General features: G+C 46.6%; 1 protein-coding gene across 4 annotated transcripts in view; it reads left to right on the plus strand.

Annotated features, from left to right (window-relative positions):
- The first annotated feature begins 692 nt into the window (after positions 1–692).
- The window catches only part of FAM166A (family with sequence similarity 166 member A), a 61,428-nt gene continuing 41,415 nt past the window's right edge, over positions 693–20,705 (plus strand). For 3 of the 4 annotated variants that reach the window (XM_039506440.1, XM_039506442.1, XM_039506438.1), the window contains exons 1-4: positions 693–826; positions 8,724–8,938; positions 13,894–13,992; positions 20,194–20,585. In XM_039506440.1, the coding sequence (XP_039362374.1) occupies positions 771–826; positions 8,724–8,938; positions 13,894–13,992; positions 20,194–20,585 (762 nt within the window). In that variant the 5' untranslated portion in view covers positions 693–770. The remainder of the gene's footprint in view (positions 827–8,723; positions 8,939–13,893; positions 13,993–20,193; positions 20,586–20,705) is intronic. The other variant, XM_039506439.1, reaches the window with a different exon arrangement.

Consider the following 20,705-nt stretch of genomic DNA (forward strand, 5'->3'; position numbering starts at 1 on the left):
GCTAGCACTACAAGCCTTTTCTTTATTGGCTGTCTCCCACACAGCCTCCCCAGGGTTGCTTTAATCCCTTACAGCTGCCCCATCACAATCCTAGATGGCTACTTTGGGAAGTTTAAACTGGTAGCTTTCAGCCTGGTTGATCCCAGAGCAGCGAAAGTTGCTCGTGTGGCCAGAGAGGCCATTTTTACGGTGCACAAATCACTGGGCCAGCCTGTGGAATATTAATCTGGCTTGTGTGTTATGTTGGTTATGCTATAGGGAGCACTTTAAAATCGAGTTTGCTAACATGATTTGAAGCACTTTGTATAGACACAGTTTAACAACTTCACAGTCATGTTAGCTGGGTATTTTGCACTATAGGTGAATGCTACGTAACCTAAGCTACTACACAATCTGCTAACACAACTTCAAAGGTGTTAAACTGTGTCTTACAGAGGTGTTTGGGGGCTTTCCAAGTGTATCACGCTCACTCAAGTAAGGTAGTGCGTCTAAGAAGAGCACTTTTATTGACCATCCTGGACAGACCCTAGACGCACCTCGGAACTTGGCCACTTGTCTGTTGTACATGCTGACCCAGAAAACTGACAAGTACAGGGCTTCGTTTGGTATGAAGTGTCATTATGAGCGTATTCAATTTTCTGGCTTTGCTGCTGCTGTGGCTTTGTGGCATCTTCACAATGGTTGCCATGGTATCGGTGGTGTTTGCCCTCACCCAGTCCCTGCAGCTGCCTCCTGTAAGTTGAAGACCCAAGCACAGATGCTGCCCTACGATGGCAGCCCCACGGAAACACGGCCTCTTCCCCCCGGATCCTTACTACATCCCAGGGTGAGTTCTGACCCGCACAGCGAACGTAGCACTTACAGTTGCTGTAATTGGGGCGGAGGGAGGAGGGAAATGTATTGTTGACATGAATTGTGATCTTTTTCCTGATCTAATTCAACTCTCCATTTAAAAGTGCACTGAATGAAGCAGGGGAACATTTGTATAGAATATAGTGAAAGATGGAATAATGCACCTAGGGGACGGAATGAAGGGCTGGAATTTCCTTATTTGTGAGGGCTTGACTTTGCAACTTTAACCTTCTTTTTTAAAAGCTTTATTAGGTGTGTGTGCCTGGGTGTGTGGGGGAGACGATTGTTACTGTATATACCTGCATGTTATAGGTGGGGCTGGTAGCACCAACTATTATGAAGGCTGCCTGACACTTCCTTTTATAAGATGCTATTTTCAATCTCTCATAACTTGCCAAACTGACTGACTGGGCTGAAATTTTCCACCCAGGGTGTCTGTTTCAGGCTGAATTATTTTAGCGACCTTCAGCCAAAATGGTTCAGCTGTAGGAACAGGGGTAAGGAAAAATATGTTTTGTCCATATTAAATTCTGACGTCCTTTTCTTTTAAAACCTCTACTGCCTCTTTGGAGTAGAGTTTTGAAATGTGGCAGAGGCTTGGCCTTTATATTGGGGACCTGCCTTTTGCCAGCCCTTTTAAAATATGCCCAAACTTGACCAAGTCATCAGACTTTGAAAAACTGCAGATTACACATGCTCAGAGGACACCTGCTAGAGCTTTGCAGCTCAATTTCCAAAAGACTTCACCTGCATTGAGTATGCTGCGGCCTGAGGCTGTTGGGGGCTGAGAAGGTCTGTCCCTTTAATTGCTGTTCTGGGCTGGGTCAGAGCCAGACACCATAAATGAAAGCATGGAGCCTGACTCCTCTGTTCTCAGTGGGGAGGGAAGGAGACTAGGTACTGGGAGTAGACTGGGATTGGCTGGGCAAGGAAACTGGGACTGGAAACCAGAAAGGGAGAAGGAGGTGGAAGGGAAGGAGACCAATTGGATGAGGATCTGGAAGGAGGGGAAGTGGGACTGTCTGGGCATGGATACTGAGAGTAGGAATGGGGGAGAGAGGACAGGCGTTTGGAGGGAGAGACGGGGCTAGGATGAGAAGCCGGAGGATTGGAAACTGGTGCTGGCTAGTTGAGAAGAATGGAACTAGGATGGGGAGACAGGGTGGGAAAGAGACAGCAATGGAACAGGGACGAGTTGGACGGGATGGGTCAGAAGGGTTCAAGCTTGGAGGGAATAGACAAAAAAGTCTGTGCCCATTAGATCCATAGATTCCAAGGCCAGAAGGGACCTTTATGATCATCTAGTCTGACACACGCACACACCCGTACACCACAGGCCATAGAACTTCCCCAGAATAATTATTAGAACAGAACTTTTAGAAAAAAAAATGATCAGTGATGGAGAATCCACCACAACCTTTGGAAAATTGTTCTAATAGTTAATTACTCTCATCTTTTAAAATGGACGCCTTGTTGCCTCTCTGAATTTGTCTAGCTTCAACTTCTAGCCATTGGATCGTGTTAGACCTTCCTCTGCTGGATTGAAAAGCCCAGTATTAAATATTTGTTCCCCAGGTAGGTACATCTAGACTGTGATCAAGTCACCCTTTGACCTTCTCTTTGCTAAGCTAAATGGAGTGAGGAACCGCACCTCTCTGAGCCTTCAGCACATCTGTCTCTCACCATGGACCCCCTCAGGGAGTCCATTCGCTCTGGACCCCCGGGGCCTCCACACCCAGAGGGAATAATGCAGCCCTGATCTCTAGACTGGAGTGACTCTACCAGTGTAAAACAGGAGGGTTTATTGAGCATCTGAACCCAGCACAGGAAGCTTTCCGGGCCCTCAGGCCTAGCAACCCTCAGCACAGGACATCCAGGTGTCAGTCCTAGGACCAATCCTATTCAATTTATTCATAAATGATCTGGAGAAAAAAAGCAAACAGGATGTTAGGAATCATTAAAAGATATTCTAGCACTAGAAAGAGCAACTAAAATGATTAGTATATAAAATCATGAGTGATGTTGAGAAAGTGGATAAGGAAAAGTTATTTACTTATTGGGCACCTGGCATTGGCCACTGTCTCTTATGTTCTTATGTTCTTATGTAGGTCTCTCCTGCATCCAGGGGGGCTCTGGCTGCTCTCTCTCCCCAGTCCAGCAGCCCCCTCCTCCCAGCTGATCATCTGATATCATCTTCCCCAACAGCTCCTCCTCTGTCTTTTGTCTTGGCCCTCTCTCTTCCGTCCTCTCTGGCTGGAACTGGTTGGTCAGGTCACCAGGGTCCTCTTTCCTCTGTCCTTTGTCCTCCCACTGGCCAGAACCGGCTGACTGTCAACCTGGGGTGGGCCTTTTAGTCACCAGGTCACCCGTTGTTAGGGTTCCACATCTCCAGGACATTGTCTGGGGGTCCCGGCTGACAAGCGAGGTCACACCTGGTCCTCTGCAACAACAAACCCTCTCCCACCACCTTGTTAAACATGCAGCACACAGGGAAACTGAGGCGTGCACATACTATTCATGTCAAACACTACAAAAATCCCCAACTTCGTCACAGTCCCCTATCAATTTTCTACAATTCCTAGCTTCTGATTCATACTCATTACTCTGATTCATACTCATTACTATCAGCTTCCCCTTTCTTCCAGTTGTTATATATATATATATATATATATATATATATATATATATATACACACACACACACACACACACACACACACACACACACACACACACACACACACACACAAGTCAGATTTTTTTTTTAAACCAGTATGTCCTTCTTCCTTGATTGTGGCTTTTGGGGCAGCTAGTAAGCATTCTTTAAAAATTCCCAGTTATCATTCATATTTTTCTGCTTAATTTCTTCCTCCCAGCTGATTTGGCTCATAATTGTTTTCAGCTTTGTGAAATTGGCTCTGGCCATATATATCTCTTACTGGTCTCAACTTTATTCTGGTTACACATGATAAATGTAATCAAGTCATGGTCACTTGTACCTAAGCTGCAGCTATCTTTTATTTGTGTGATCAGTTCCTCTTTATCTGTTAAGACAAGGTCTAACAAAGAATTCCCCCATGTTGGCAGCCATACTTTTTGAGTTAGGAAATTGTCATTGATAATGTCTAAATTTCTAAGGCTATTTTAGCACTGGCAGCATGAGCCCTCCAGCAGATGTCGCTGAAATGTAACACACTCCTTTGCAGAGCCTGGAATGGAGTTCAAGATTCCAGAGTCTTCCCATTCCTCTGTCAGCACAATTTAGTTTGGAAATGTCAGAATTAAGGTTGCCCGTGCAGCCTTAACAAAGGTCGCCTTGTCCATATGCATTATGATCCAATTTTGAATTACATTGACACATACATGTTTTAAACATGACCTTTGCCTCACTTAGTGCACAGCTGGCCCTGCTCTGGGGATGAATCAGAGTTCTGGAGTGAGGCAAGACTGTTCTCTGTATGACCCTTGCTTTAATGGTTACAGAAGTTGGAATGTGTGTAGTGAATGAGACGGGAAATTGCAAGGAGAGAAAGGCAGAGTTAAGGTGGTTGAATGCTGCTGTGGGAAATTGGATTCTATTGCTGCCAAAGATTTCTTGTGTGATAGTATCAAATTTTCACAGTTGGTCAATATTCCTCATTTCCTGGGAATCTGACTTTCAGAAGTGCTGAGCATTCACAGCGGCAACTGAAGTCAATGGGAGCCAGGCATTGAACATATGAAGTGCCAGATGATTATATGTAATGGGTGGGTGTCTCAAATTGGACACGCAAAATTAGTGGATAGTTCTGATCTTAATCTTTCTGTGTCTCGGTTCTCCAGCTGTAAAAAAGGATGATAATACCCCTTCATCATACAGGGGTGTTGTGAAAATATATTAATCCGTGCTTGTAAAGCACTGAGATATGATAGTGATGAGCACCATAGAAATGTTCACGAGGAAATGAAGAATTCTGTCTTCAAAGCAGTGTATTCATAGTGTGTGGCAAATAAGGCAGAGGGCTGAACATTGAAAAAAAGGAAAACAAAATATCCGTAGACTGTGCGGGCAAAAGAGATTGTTGTGATCATCTAGTCTGAACTCCTGTGTAATGACGGCCACAGGACTTCTGTGTGAGCTAGAGAATATACATTAGGATGTTTTTTTATCGTGATTTAGAAATTCAATCTTGATTTAACCATTGCTAGTAATGGAGAATCCACCAAAGATAAATTGTTCCAGTGGTTAATTACCCTCACTATTAAAAATGTACACCTCATTTCTAGTCTGAATTGATCCTGCTTCAACTTCTAGCCACTGGTTCTTGTTATACCATTTCACTGTGCAGCATACAGCTATGCCATGCCACGAGTCCTAGACAACTGTGATATCAAAGGTAACTCAACCAATCAACACCCTTACTCTGCAGCTAATTTGCATGTAGTCATTGCATTGGTGCAATACTTGGCCCCAATGCCACACACGTGTAACAGCATGGGCTTTCAGCTATTCTATTCAATTATTTATACAAAGTGGACTAGCTTCAACAGGAGAGATTGAACGAGCCCTGCCCTAGAATACCCGTTAACACAGTGATTAAGTCACTGTCCTGGGAAGTGAGTGATCCAAGCACATAAGTCCCCTAGTGAATCCCACTCCCCCTTACTACTCTAGCCAACCTGTCTAGAAGCCAGCATAGCCAGAAGACTGGTTCCCCTTGTACTGAGATGGAGGCCATCCAAACTTTACAGCTCCCCCCCCACACACACTTCCCATGGTAGGTGGCCCAATGATCCACAAAGCCAGACCTGTAAACCACTTCCCAAGCCAGCAGTTCACTCCTAGAATCTTCCTTCACTTATGGGACAGGAAGGATCTCCAAGAAAGATCACTTGGGCATTCCTCTCTTTTAGCACCCTTCTGAGTTCCCAAGTCATTGATAATCTGTGAGGTGCCCCACAACAGTGTCATTGGTGGCAGCCTCACCGGTGGCTCCTTCCCCACCGACTTCAGAAACCTGTCTTGGTTCTGGGAGGGCTCTGTCCTGTCATCTGCCTGGCCCTTGTGGAACAGTCTTTCCGTTCTTCTCAGTATAGAATCCCCAACAAGGATTGTTGTCTCCCTTGAATGGATGCAGGTATTTTGGGGGGCAAGCTTGACTTTCTTACAGGTTGGGCTCAGACAGGTGTCTCATACAACTCTCCCTTCCATTCAGCCAGCTAGATCGTCAGAGAGAGCTTCCCCTTTCCATGCTGAGGGTGTGGTATCAACTGGAAACTTCTAGCTGTGTGGAATTCCTCCTGGTTCTCATAGCCTGCCCATCCTCATCTGCCTACAGCTGTGTAAAATGCAGCCTCGTCCTCTTGCCTCTGACGGCTATGGCCTGCCACCGCTGCTCTGATCTCCTCACTCTCTGGTTCCTTGGTGGCCAGCTGCTTTCTTTTTTGAATCAGGGCTGGTGATGCTTCCTCCAGCTGGATGTCCAGTGGCACCCGCAGCCTTATGCACAGTGCATGGCAGGGGCTCCAGCCCAAGCAGCAGTGTCCACACTGCTATTTTTAACGTGCCAGCTTGAGCCCCAGTAGGATAAATCTGTTTACTCCGGCTGGGAGGCTCGCTCCCAGATGCACTGTAGATAGAGCCTCTGAGGCTCCGTAGTCTCTGTCCTGGTCCTTAACATCCAAGAAACTCTTTTCCGCCAGCACAGTTATCAATGTGCACTTCATACAAAGGAATACCCTTCTGGCTTCAGGCAGGAAAGAAAACATGAATGAATTGCTGCTGATTCACTGGCCACAATCAATCCTGGGCATTTGGTGGAGGCCAGGGCCCGGGGAGGGAAATAATATGTAATTAAAGATTATATCATAATGAATACACATCAGGGAATTGAATTAAGATAGCACTAGCAACCTAAATACTGGCATTTCCTAACTGTTGAGCATTTGACTTTGCAACCTAAATAATGTTCTTTTAAACATCGTTGTGTGTGTGTGTGTGTAGAGAGAGAGAGAGAGGATAGGGATTTTCTGGTTTTTGTTTGTTATTAAAGATGTCTTTAAATGGTATATTGTGGTTTAACGTTCACAATTTGTGTTTGTTTGTAGTTAAGTTCTGTTTAATATTTATTTTTAATGTTTCATAGATTCCAAGGCCACAGGTAAATCTAAACGGTGATCAAGTCACCTTTAACCTTCTCTTTGTTAAGTTCAATGGATTGAGCTCCTTGAGTCATTCACTGTAGGACGTGTTTACTATGATGGGCCTTAGAAACAGTAACACTTGAGGCAAAAGAGCAAACAAACCATGTAACCACATGTCAGCTCTGAACAAAAGCACCAACACAAAATGATTTTGTTCATGGTCCGGTTACCTACGACATAGTAACACAAATACCTGAAATCCCTGCTCAGTGACGATGCCAGACTAAGCCCTGTGAATAATTTACTTGCTACTTGGTTACAAACTCATTTATTGCACCAGACTTTGGCTTCAGTTGTTACTAACAGTGTAACTGTGACCTGTTAATATCAATGTGCTGTTTCCTGTTTACAGCATCTACCTGTAAATTCAGTGTCCTTAGCTCCTTACTGAATTGTGCGCCACTCTGTCACTTTTCCTCTGAAACACACATCAATTACTGCATACGTATTATTTCAGTGTTTTACTGGAGTTTGCTTCCCCCCCTCCCATCCCCTTCTTACAGCAGAAGGGCAGGAATTGTTTAAAGGTAAAAAGCTCATTTTTTTCATGTTTAGACCCATGATTAAATACATGATTAGACCCATGATTAAATACAGAACAGCTGGAGATTGTAAAATATTCAGTGTTCCTACAGGCTGTGAATGCAAACTCAAACCGTGGTATCACACTGTCTGAGTGCCTACTCCAAGGCAGACATGCCGAACTGGTGATATTCTATCATTAGACTTCACCAGCCTGGTAACAAATTTGAATTGCTGGATCACTGTGCCAGTCTTACCATGGAGTCGCAGACACTCCCCTGGGCTCTCCAATCTATCTTGCTACCCAGGCAAGCTGGACTTAGTGATATATGGTCACTTAACCATAATCACAAAATATTCACATTGCTTCCAGTCCCAAGAGACTTACCCAGGATCAATTGGTACCCCAGATCTTACACACACTTTCACGCTTTTCACGTAGCAACACATTGGCATGTGCACATTCATCTCCATACACATCTTCATTTGCAATTTACACTCAGGCATCCCACGTTTGCACCCACATACCGTATATACTCATTCATTAACCCATTCGTTTATAAGCCGACCCCGCAAGGTGGTTAGGTAAAAATAGCAAAAACTGTATGACGCTTTCATAAACCGACCCTATATTTCAGGGGTTGGCAAACTTTGGCTCCCGGCCGTCAGGGTAAGCCACTGGCGGATCAGGATGTTTTGTTTACTTGGAGCGTCTGCAGGCCTGGAGCCCCTCAGTTCCCTGTGGCTGTGGTTCGCCATTCCCAGCCAATGGGAGTGCAGGAAGTGGCCACTTCCTGCACTCCCATTGGCTGGGAACGGCGAACTGCAGCCACAGGGCGCTGAGGGGCTCCATGCCTGCAGACGCTCCAGGTAAACAAAACGACAATGTATTAGATATTCAATTCAAAGATTCCATAGAGTTTTAAATCATCAAATTTTGGTGTAGACCCGTTTATAAGCCAACCCCCACTCTTTGATGTGTCACTTTTTTACCAAAAATATTCGGCTTATGGAGTATATACGGTATACCCTCATTACACACACTTCCAGATACATGCAAACATAACAATGGAACTAATTATTCTATCTATGTGTGGAGGAGCTGGAACTTTAAAATGTTCATCACTGCCAAACCAGTAAGCACCTGTCTGTGATTTCCTCCTCAGATATGGTGGGTTCTACCCTCAGATCCGCTACCAGATTGGAGAAACCTATGGCAAAACCACCTCTCGCCTGCTGACAGACCCCAGTGTTCCGAAGAGCCCTTGCTCTGTGCTGGCTCCCCTGGTGAAGCCGAGGTTCCTAGAGGACTTTACTGGTACAAAGCATCCTTCAAACCAGATGCTGGACCAAAACTACAGTTACTTTCCCGGATACACGGGTGAGTGAAACTCAGGACTTTGCCCAAGGCATAAACACAAAGGGAAGTTCTGCCAGCTGAAGTCAGAGGTTTCACCTAGGTGGTGGGTTTGTATTTATGATATTTGGACTAGTAGGTCATGCTTTCATGGAACAATCACAGCTCCATGATTAGTCTCTGTGGGTCTCATTGTGGATGCTGGGTGGTGGTGGTGGCCTGTGATATACAGGCAGTCAGACTAGGTGACCACAATGGTTCCCTCTGACCTTAGAATTCAAGAATCTTCAATGGGACCTGTCATTCTCCTGTTGCCAAGGGAGTTACAACGCACATCTTCTCATTCTCCTCATTGGCAAGCAACTGGAGAGTGAAGCGTTTCCTGTTCCTGTTACGCCTCTCTTCAATGCATAGCTCTTTGTTCGCTCCAGCTGGGTCGAGTGCTTTTCTCATGTGTTTTTCCTGTAGTGTTTGAGAAGTAGCTGTTGTGACTGTAAGATTTTATAGCAGCTGGTCAGTGTTGCATTGCATCACTGTTTGGCCTACCCTAGGTAGGTGGAAGAGACTGGCAGATCTGCTTTATGATACAATCATGTATCTCTGTGGTATTGGATAGTTTTACTCCTGATCTGAGCAGCTTCCTTACAGTGTTGGGTTCAGGAATTGCACCTCTGTGACACCAAAATGTCCTTCGCTGTCTGACTTGGCTCAATGATTGGCCCTCCCAAGGCATGCTCCATAGGCTTGTCACCACCTAAAGAAGGTGATGACAACCTTCACTCAGCCTTCCCTGATAAGACCAAGCCATCAGTATGACAACTGAACACCAATGGACAGACTCGTGACTCGCGGTGATCTCAAGTGAAATGGCCCTTTGCGGGTTAACAATGAAAGAGAAAAATAGGCTCACATCTATGTGTATGCCACCTCCATGTGGAAGGCTCTCTCCTGCAAAATGCAATGACCTGACCAATCTAATACACAAACAGAAGATCAATGTCCTCGTGCTACAAGAGATTCATTTATTAGACCACAAGAAAGCATCAAATGTCACATTCCAGAATATCACTTAGTGAGCCAACACCACTCAAAACATGGGACCCGCATTGTTCATGAGACAACAGCTGTGGAATACCTGCTCTGTGGACTCAAACTCTTCAACACCATGTGCTATGACAATGAGAGTCAGACAGCTTAAGATCACAAATATCTAGATGTAAGCCACCATATGTCACCTGGCCCACATTGGTTTTAGCAAATCACAGCCACCTTCAATATGGGTTGGAGACTTCATTATCCATCCTACATCCTGAGGTTCTGACAACAATGAGCCCATGGGCAAACAGCTTCTTAAATGGGCCTTGAACCAAAATAAGCATCTACCATTTGATCTTAAGCACCCAGGAACCTTTCATCCTGCAAGGTGGAGAAAAGTTGACTCACCCAACTTATGCTTCATGTCCTGTGCCTGGAATGCATGGCCCCTACTGGTAGAACAAACTGTCCTCAATGATTTTCCACATAGCCAACACTGAACTCTTATCATATGCATCAGTGTCCTAGTCCTCTAATCACATTGCTACCAAAGCCACATTGAAACTTGAACAGCTACATGGCAACCATGGAAAAAGTGATTTGACAAAGCCCTGTGAAAATGGACAGTTATGACAGGTTCATCAGTCTCCTTAAAGAGGCTGTAAAAAGAAACATCCCCTGTGGCTACAGGAAAGCCTACACTCCCTGATGACTAGTAGACAATCAGGCTCTCCTAAAAGAGTCCAGGACAATAGATAACCCTGCTGCTGCAACCACATTCCTGGAAACACTGAACTCTGCTAGATAAGAGTGATATACAAAAGCTATGCAGAGCCTCGGTTTCACCCACTCAACCAGGAAAGCCTGGAAGCTTCCCCGTAATCATGGCAGTGCCAACCCTCCCCTTTGCACAGTGTCATTTGTCAAAGCTGACACCTCTGTCACCCTACTGCTCCTGAATTCCAAAGCCCAAATAGATCTTCATCACAAAAGGACAGGGAAGACAGAGCTTTATTGCTCCCCGTCCAACTGCCCAGCAACACTGACTCTATCAAAGCCTTTTACTAGAGAAAAAGTGGACAAGCCCATAAAACTTGGCAATACAGCAGGCCCAGATGGCATTTTCCTAGAATTTCTGAAAAACCGAGGCCAGCATGGCCACAATTGGTTGACATGCTTCTTTACCAACGTCTATGCCCTTGGCCAAATGCCTATGGTGTGGCAACAGGCAAAGGTCACCACCATCCTGACACTGCAGAAAGCAGGTAAGCTGACAAACTAACAGCTAGTGTCATTACTATGCATAATACAGAAGTTCTGGGGAAGGATACTATGCCCGTCTCTGAGTACTGCCTCTCAAAAGAGCAATCTGGGGTCAGACTGGGATGAAGTACCTGTGATCAGGTACATGCACTGATGACCTACATGGAAGCCGGCTATCAGCGTTTGACGGGACAGCCTGAGTCTGGAAGTGTCGAAAATAGCATGTTGCAGAGCCACGCTGCACCTACTGACAGTTATGCTTACCAACCACAGGTGTTGCATTCTTCTAATAGAACAGACCAGCTGACCTTGTTTCCTGAACAATGGGCTCCCACAGGAATTCACCTTGGCACTGTCTCTCTTTAATATTTATCTCAGTGACATGCCATGAAGCCAGTCATGAGAATTTGGATAAGAGGATGATCTCACGCTCGCCGTCAAGTGAGCCTTTCACCCATGCAGAACGCACCCTCAACACAAGATCTGCAGAACCTGAAGAAGTGCTACTGGTCATGGTAACTCTGACCAAACCCTCAAACTGCTGCCTCCTCATTTCACCTGAGCAACCGACATGTAAAGACATGCGTAAATGTCACCTGCAACACCAAACTCCGTCTACAATCCAGAACCACACATATCTCTTGGGAAGCCCTCTTGCCTAACTTTTGACAGAAACCACTACCAGAATAAAGGCTAGGAACAGTACAATCCACAAACTAGCCAAGACTAATGGGGGAGCAGATGCTCACACCTTGCAGACATCCTTGGGCCTCATCATCTCAGTGTCTGAATACTGCGTGCCAGTGTGAGTAGGTAGTGCACATATGAAACTTGCCAATGTGCAATTGAACACTGCTATGCAAATTGTCACAGAAGTGCTGAACTTAACGTTGTCATTCTGATTCCCCGTCCTCATGCATATCTTACCAACATCCCCCAAAGAGAAGCAGCAATAATACAAGAATACAACTCTGCGATAACAAACTCAGACTTGCTCATTTATGAAGGTCTCCAACCCCCTCCTGAGATGCCACCTTAAATCCAGGAACCCTTTCTGGTTAGCAGCTAAAGCTTTCAAAACCTCAGGCGTGTCACCAAAAGACAAGTGGTGGAGGCTATGTGAAAATTGTAGGGTCAAGAATCAAGACCTGATCATGGATCCTACAGAACAATTAACGACCTTCACCATGTTGCATAAGACATGGATCCTAGCGAACCACATCGGAACATCACACAGGTGCTGCAATTGCCTAATGCACACATGGAAAATGAAGAAGTCTTACATGTGAATGTGGAGAAGACATCCAAACCAAGGAACATCTAGTGAATTTCTGCCCTCTAAGATCTTTTGCCGGACGGACAGCCTTGATGCATTCCATATTACTGGAAGCCACAGAGTGGATGACAAACTTGGATGTTTACTTTAATGTTACTTTTGAAGTTGTGCTCAAGATGATTAAAACCACAGCTGTTGCACATATCCTTCACTTAATATAAAATGATTAAATTAAAACTGACCTAAACAAACATCTCCCCATATAGAATCAACAACACTCAGTGAGTCTCTGAGTTTTTAACTATTCTTCAAAATACATGTTTTTCATACATTCCAAGATCAGAAGGGACCATTGTGATCATCTAATCTGATCTTCTGTATAACATAGGCCAAAGAACTGCCCGAAAATAATTCCTACACCATATCTTCCGGAAAACAGACAATCTTGATTTTTAAAATTGTCAGGAGGGAGAACCCATCTCAACTCTTGCTATATTGTTCCTGTAGTTAATTTCTCACTATTAAAAATGTAGGTCTTATTTCCAGTCTGAATTTGTCTAGCTTCAACTTCCAGCCATTGGATTGTGTTGTATCTTTCTCTGCTAGATTGAAAAGCCCATTATTAAATATTTGTTCCCCACGTAGATTCTTATAAACTGTCATCAAGTTACCCCTTAACCTTCCCTTTCTTAAGCAGGTTTTCCAATCCTTTAATCATTCCTGTGGCTCTTCTCTGAACCCTCTCCAATTTATCAACATCCTTCTTCAATTGAGCACACCAGCACTGGACACAGGCTTCCAGCAGCAGTCGCACCAGTGCCAAATACACAGATAAAATAGCCTCTCTGCTCCTATTCAAGATCCCTCCCCCCTGTTTATGCATTACAGGATCTCCTTAGCTCTTTTGGTTACAGCATCTTATTGGGAATTCACGTTCAGCTGATTATCCACCGTAACCCCCAAATCTCCTTGAGTCACTGCTTCCCAGGATAGAGTCCCCCATCCTGTAAGAATGGCCTGTCTTTTGTCCCTAGATGTATACATTTAGCCATATTACAATGCATATTGTTTGTTTGCGCCCAGCTTACCTAAAGATCCAGATTTGCTGAATCAATGTCTGTGACTTTCTGAGCCCTCTGTGACTTCTGCAGAGTCTGGTGCTGCTGATCTGGGGGCCACTTGAGCAGCTTGGGCAGCCCCTGGGCCAGCCACATCAACTGCGGCAGAGGCAGTCTCAGGCCACTGCACCTCCTTTCCACCTCCAGCAGCAGCAGGAGTTTGGGTGTGGAAGGGGGATCCGGGCTATGGAAGAGGGTTGGGGCGCAGGAGAGGGTGAGGGCTCTGGGCAGCGATTACCTTGGGGAGGGTGCTCCCTGGAAGCGGTGACATGTCTGTTGTCTCCTAGGCAGAAGAGCGGCCAGAAGGCTCAGCGTGCTGCCTCTGCCCACAGGCGTTGCCCCTGCAGCTCCCGTTGGCTGGTGCTTGGGGAGCCGCATGGAGCCAGGTAGGGAGCTTGCCAGTTCCGCCAACGCTCACTCCCAAGCAGCATCAGGGGTCCTGGCACCCGAGGTACCCCTGAGCCATCCCCTGCCCCAGAGCACCCAAGTTTTAGTTAGGGATATATAGTACAAGTCATGGACAGGTCACGGGCCGTGAATTTTTGTTTACTGCCCATGACCTGACCATGACTTTTACTAAAAATACCCGTGACTAAAACATAGTTTTAGTTATCACTCCCACGATCTGTGTATTATTTGTAAACATTATTAGTGATTATTTTTTGTTTTCTTCCAGGTCATTAACAAAATACTAAATAGCGTAGGGCCAAGAACCAATCCCTACAGGACCCCAATGGAAATATGCCACCCTCATTGACCGTTCCCTATTTACAGTTAGATTTTGAGACCTATCAGGTAGCTAGTTTTTAATCCATTTAATGTGTGCCATGTTAATTTCATATCATTCTAGTATTTTAATCAAAATGCCTTCTGTACCAAGTCAAATATTTTGAAAGAAGTCTAGAAACTCAAGGTGGATGAGGTCATATCTTTTATTGGACCAACTTCTGTTGGTGAGAGAGACGAGCTTTCGAGATTACGCAGAGCTCTTCCTCCAGTCTGGGAAACTAACTCAGTCCTAGTCTACACGACGGAGTTAATGAAAATGTAGCTCCTGCAGCTGTAACTCACCCACTACATCAACTTAACTCCACCTCTACAAGAGGTGTAGCACTTAGGTTGATGGAGTTAGGTTGACGCAGTGTCACTGTAGACATTGTGTGCTTACATCGACTGTTTCTGCCTTTCTGAAGCCATCCCACAATGCCCCACACTGACAATTAAGTCAGTGTAAGTGCTCCTGGTGAGGATGCGCAGCACTGACACAAGGAGCGTGGTGTGGACATGCAAAAGCAATTTAATTATTGCCATGGTCATATATCAGCGTAACTTAGGTCAACTTAATTTTGTAGTGTGGACTTACCCTGAGAGAGTCACTGCTAAATACAAGGGGGAGCAGATTGTTTAGCATAAGTAGTTAACACATATTTCAAGCAACCATTCAAGATGCAGTGGCATGTTAACACCTCTCCAGTCATAAGCGGGGACAGGAAGGGAGGGAGCAGCTGGGAAGGTTGTAAGTGGGTTATAAATTGTTGTAATAAGCCATAAATCCAGCATCTCTGTTCAGTTTCTCTGGGGAGAAGGCTCTGAGGGTACGTCTACATTACAAAATTAGGTCGAATTTATAGAAGTCGATTTTTAGGAAGCAATTTTATACAGTCAATTGTGTGTGTCCCTCCTAAGCACATTAAGTTGGCGGAGTGCATCCACAGTACCATGGCTAGCGTCGACTTTCGGAGCGTTGCACTATGGGTAACTATCCCACAATTCCCTGAGTCTCCGCTGCCCATTGGAATTCTGAGCTCCCAATGCCTGATGAGGCAAAAACATTGTCACAGGTGGTTTTGGGTACATATCGTCAGTCATCCCTCCCTCCGTGAAAGCAACGGCAGACAATCGTTTTGCGTCTTTTTTCTGTGCAGCCACCATACTGCTTTCACTTCCGCTGCAACTCTGCTCTCCTGGTGCCATGAATGCACCTCGCAGGTCCTCTCGTTGTTCGGTATAAATATCTATTGTGGCAAAGTTCCTCCTCTCCTCTAGTAGGTCCTGCGCTTATTGGCAGATTTCCTCCCCTCAGTGGTCTTCCCCTTGGATGAAACCCACAGTCTGGATCAACTCCTTCTATGTCTGATTAGGAGTAGCGAGGCTTGGGAGGAACCCGGGCCCCCCCTCTACTCCGGGTTCCAGCCCAAGGCCCTGTGAATTGCAGCAGTCTCTATAGTGCTACTTGTAACCGCTGCTTGACCGCTACAGCTCCCTGGACTACTTCCCCATAGCCTCCTTCAAACACCTTCTTTATCCTCACCATAGGATCCTCCTGGTGTCTGATACTGCTTGATTGTATGGTGTTTCCTCAATCCTCCAGTAGTACACCCTCTTCGTTCCTTGTGTCTCTGGCTCTCAGCTCCTCATACACACTTCCTTCCTCTGGCTCCTTCCCCCTTGACTGGAGTGAGCTCCCCTTTTTATACCAGGTGCCTTGATTAGCCTGCCCTGATTGGCTGCAGGTGCTCCAATCAATGTAGCTCTCTCCGGTGCCTTCTAGAAAGTTCTTAATTGGCCCCAGGTGCCTTGATTACCCTGGAGCAACTGCCATTTTGGTTCCCATGGTACTAGGGGTTTGCTTAGCCTGGGGCTAACATACCTGTTCCTCAGTACTTTCCTGTAGCCATCCGGCCTTGCTCCATCACATTATTCTCATGGCATCCATCATCATCCACCGCTTCTGCTGCAACTCTGCTCTCCTGCAGATGCCATACCATGGCAAGCATGGAGCCCACTCAGCTCACCACTGCCGTTGTGAGCATTGTAAACACCGTGTGCATTATCCTGCAGTATGTGCAGAACCAGAACCTGCAAAAGCAGGCGAGGAGGCGATGACAATGCGATCATGATAGTGATGAGGACATGGACTTCTCTCCAAGCACGGGCCCAGGCAATTTGGACATCCTGGTGGTAATGAGGCAGGTTCATGCCATGAAACACCGATTCTGGGCCCGGGAAACAAGCACAAACCGGTGGGACCGCATAGTGTTGCAGGTCTGGGATGATTCCCAGTCTCTGCGAAACTTTCGCATGCGTAAGGGCACTTTCATGGAACTTTGTGACTTGCTTTCCCCTGCCCTGAAGCGCAAGAATACCAAGATGAGAGCAGCCCTCACAGTTGAGAAGCAAGTGGCGATAGCCCTCTGGAAGCCTGCAATGCCAGACAGCTACCGGTCAGTCAGGAATCAATTTGGAGTAGGCAAATCTACTGTGGGGGCTGCTGTGATCCAAGTAGCCAACGCAATCACTGAGCTGCTGCTATCAAGAGTAGTGACTCTGGGAAATGTGCAGGTTATAGTGGATGGCTTTGCTGCAATGGGATTCCCTAACTGTGGTGGGGCGATAGATGGAACCCATATCCCTGTTTTGGGACCGGACCACCTTGGCAAGGGGTACTTTTCAATGGTGCTGCAAGCACTGGTGGATCACAAGGGACGTTTCACCGACATCAACGTGGGATGGCCGGGAAAGGTACATGACGCTCGCATCGTCAGGAACTCTGGTCTGTTTGAACAGCTGCAGGGAGGGACTCGCTTCCCAGACCAGAAAATAACTGTTTGGGATGTTGAAATGCCTATAGTTATCCTTGGGGACCCAGCCTACCCCTCAATGCCATGGCTCATGAAGCCATACAGAGGCACCCTGGACAGTAGTAAGGAGCTGTTCAACTATAGGCTGAGCAACTGCAGAATGGTGGTAGAATGTGCATTTGGATGTTTAAAAGCGCGCTGGTGCAGTTTACTGACTCAGTTAGACCTCAGCAAAACCAATATTCCAATTGTTATTGCCATGTGCTCCACAATATCTGTGAGAGTAGGGGGGAGACATTTATGGTGGGGTGGGAGGTTGAGGCAAATCTCCTGGCTGCTGATTCATAGAATATTAAGGACCTCAAAAGATCATCTAGTCTAACCTCCTGCTCAAAGCAGGACCAATCCCCAAATGGCCCCCTCAAGGATTGAACTCACAAGCCTGGGTTTAAGCAGGCCAATGCTCAAACCACTGAGCTATCCCTCCCCCCAGACACCAGGCTAATTAGAAGAGCATGGCAAGGCACGCTGTGCATCAGAGAAGCTTTGAAAACCAGTTCCATGACTGACCAGGCTACGGTGTGACAGTTCTGTTTGTTTCTCCTTGATGAAAACCTGCTCCCTTGGTTCACTGTACTTCCCTGTAAGCCAACCACCCTCCCTCCTTCGATCACCGCTTGCAGAGGCAATAAAGTCATTGTTGTTTCACATTCATGCATTCTTTATTAATTCATCCCACAAATAGGGGGATAACTGCCAAGGTAGCCTGAGAGGAGTGGGGGAGGAAGGAAGCACTGGGTGGGATGGTGGATGTGGAGAGGAGGGAAGGACAAGGCCACACTGCACTTCAAAACTTATTGAATGCCAGCCTTCTGTTGCTTGGGCAGTCCTCTGGGGTGGAGTGGTTGGGTGCCCGGGTCCCCCCGGTGTTCTTGGGCATCTGGGTGAGGAGGCTATGGAACTTGGGGAGGAGGGCAGGTGGTTACACAGGGCCTGCAGGGGCGGTCTGTGCTCCTGCTGCCTTTCCTGCAGCTCCATCAGATGCCGGAGCATATCGGTTTGATCCCCCAGTAACCTCAACATTGCATCCTGCCACCTCTCGTCATGCTGCTGCCATCTCTCATCTTGCTCCCACCGCCTCTCTTCTCGCTCGTCCCTCCTGTCCTAGCATTCATTTTCTGCTTTCCTGGACTCTGACATTGTTTGCCTCTATGCATTCTGCTGGGCTCTTTCAGTGCGGGAGGACTGCATGAGCTCAGAGAACATTTCATTGTGAGTGTGTTTTTTTCACCTTCTTATCTGCGCTAGCCTCTGGGATGGAGATGATAGGGGGAGCGTTGAAATATTTTCAGCTGCTGGAAGGAAAAAATGGAGAGTAGTATTTTAAAAGACACATTTTAGAGAACAATGGGTAGACTCTTTCATGGTGAACCAAGCTGTTAACGTTACATAGCACATGTGCTTTGGGTACAAGGTCGTGTTTTGCCTCTTATATTGAGGGCCTACCGGTTTGGTGTGAGAGATCACACACGCAGGGACGGGCAACAGAATTCGGCTTGCAGGCAGCCATGGTAAGCCACAGTCTTTTGGCTTCTTCAACCTTCATAACATGTGGGAATGGTTTCAAACAGCAGCACCCTCCTTTCCCATACCAAGCACCTATTGGGTTGGCCATTTAAAAGGAGGGGCTGTACTGGCCACGAGTGCATCCCAAGTCTTCAGGGCAAATTAATCATTAAACACACTTTCTTTTAAACCATGCATTATATTTACAAAGGTGCACTCACCAGAGGTGCCTTCTCCGGCTTCATGGTTCGGGAACCCGCCTTGGGAGGGTATTGGCTCCAGGGTGATACACAATTCCTGGCTGTCGAGGAGAATGGTTTCTCCACTTGCGTGCTGTGCACTATCCTCATCCTCCTCCACCTCATCTTCCTCATCCCCAAAATCCTCATCCCTGCTGCATGAGACTCCCCTCTCACAGGTGTCCATGGACGGGGTGGGGTAGTGGTAGGGACCCCACCCAGAATTGCATGCAGCTCATCATAGAAGCGGCATGTCTGGGGCTCTGACCCAGAGCGGCCATTTGCCTCTTTGGTAGGCTTGCTTGAGCTCCTTAATTTTCAAGTGGCACTGCTGGGGGTCCTGTTGTAGCCTCTGTCCATCATGCCCTTGGAGATTTTTTTAAATATTTGGGCATTTCGTCTTTTGGAATGGAGTTCTGATAGCACTGATTCCTCGCCCCAAAGAGCAATCAGATCCAGTACCTCCTGTTCGGTCCATGTTGGAGCTATTTTGTGATTCTGGGACTGCATGGTCACCTGAGCTGATCAGCTCGCCACGCTGGCCAAACAGGAAATGAAATTCAAAAGTTCCCGGGGATTTTGCTGTGTACATGGCTAGTGCATCTGCGTTGAAAGCTGTCCAGAGCGGTCACAATGGAGCACTCTGGGATAGCGCCCAGAGGCTAATACCGTCAAATTGCATCCACACTACCCCAAATTCGACCTGGTGATTTTGATTTCAGCTTAATCCCCTTGTCGGGGAGGAGTACAGAAATCGATTTTAAGAGCCCTTTAAGTCGACAAAAATGGCTTCATCGTGTGGATGGGTGCAGGGTTAAATCGATCTAACGTTGCTAAATTTGACCTAAGCTCATAGCATAGACCAGGGCTAAGTAACTAGACTCTGCTAAGGCATTATGATGGGACAGGTTGGGGGATACCTGAGGGGCTCTGATCTCATTCAGCTGGCTCCAGGGGAGTGTCTATAGTATGCCTCAAAAATGTTCCTGTTAATGTCACTGCTCTTAGGAGATATGCTCATATGTGTGTGCAGCACTGCAGCTTTCGATATATCTGTCGTCTGGGCACAGTGGGACTTCCCCAGTGCACACAGTCTGTGGGACAGACCTTTCCCCCCCACCCCCTTGAAATGGACACTCTCTCCTTCCCCTGATTACTTCCATATACACATTCATGTAGCTTGGCTTGCTCTGTTTTACAGGGTTCATTCCCTACCAAAATGCCCAGTTTGGACCATGCTATCCAACACCAGCCACTGCATCAAGAGCCCCACTGCTAATGCTACTGCCAGCACAGGTACAACAGTCGTGGGCAGACACAGACACTGGTGACTCTACGCAGCTACGTGAGCAGAGAAAGTATATCCCCTGCCATCCTGGCATTAGATTGGCATGTGGGCATGGATGGAAGAGTTCCTCCTCCCCTACTGGCATGCATCTGGCATCTGAGCAGGAGGAGAGGAAGGCACCCTGCTATCCTGACATTGCACTGGCATGTGGGCAGCAAAAGAATCGTGGACCGTGCCATCCTGATGTGGCACTGGCATGTGGGCAGGGATGGAGGAGCTCTCCCTGCCTCCGTGGAACCAAACAGGTATGTGGGTGTGGATGGGAGAGAGCTCTATGCCACACATCTCCTGCAGAGATAGGCAGCATGGAGGAGGTTTGCTCTGTTATACTGGCTCTCCACAGGGAGTGATCTGGGTCATGGAGA

This window comes from Mauremys reevesii, linkage group 19 (genome assembly GCF_016161935.1).
Source record: "Mauremys reevesii isolate NIE-2019 linkage group 19, ASM1616193v1, whole genome shotgun sequence".
Taxonomy (NCBI): domain Eukaryota; kingdom Metazoa; phylum Chordata; order Testudines; family Geoemydidae; genus Mauremys; species Mauremys reevesii.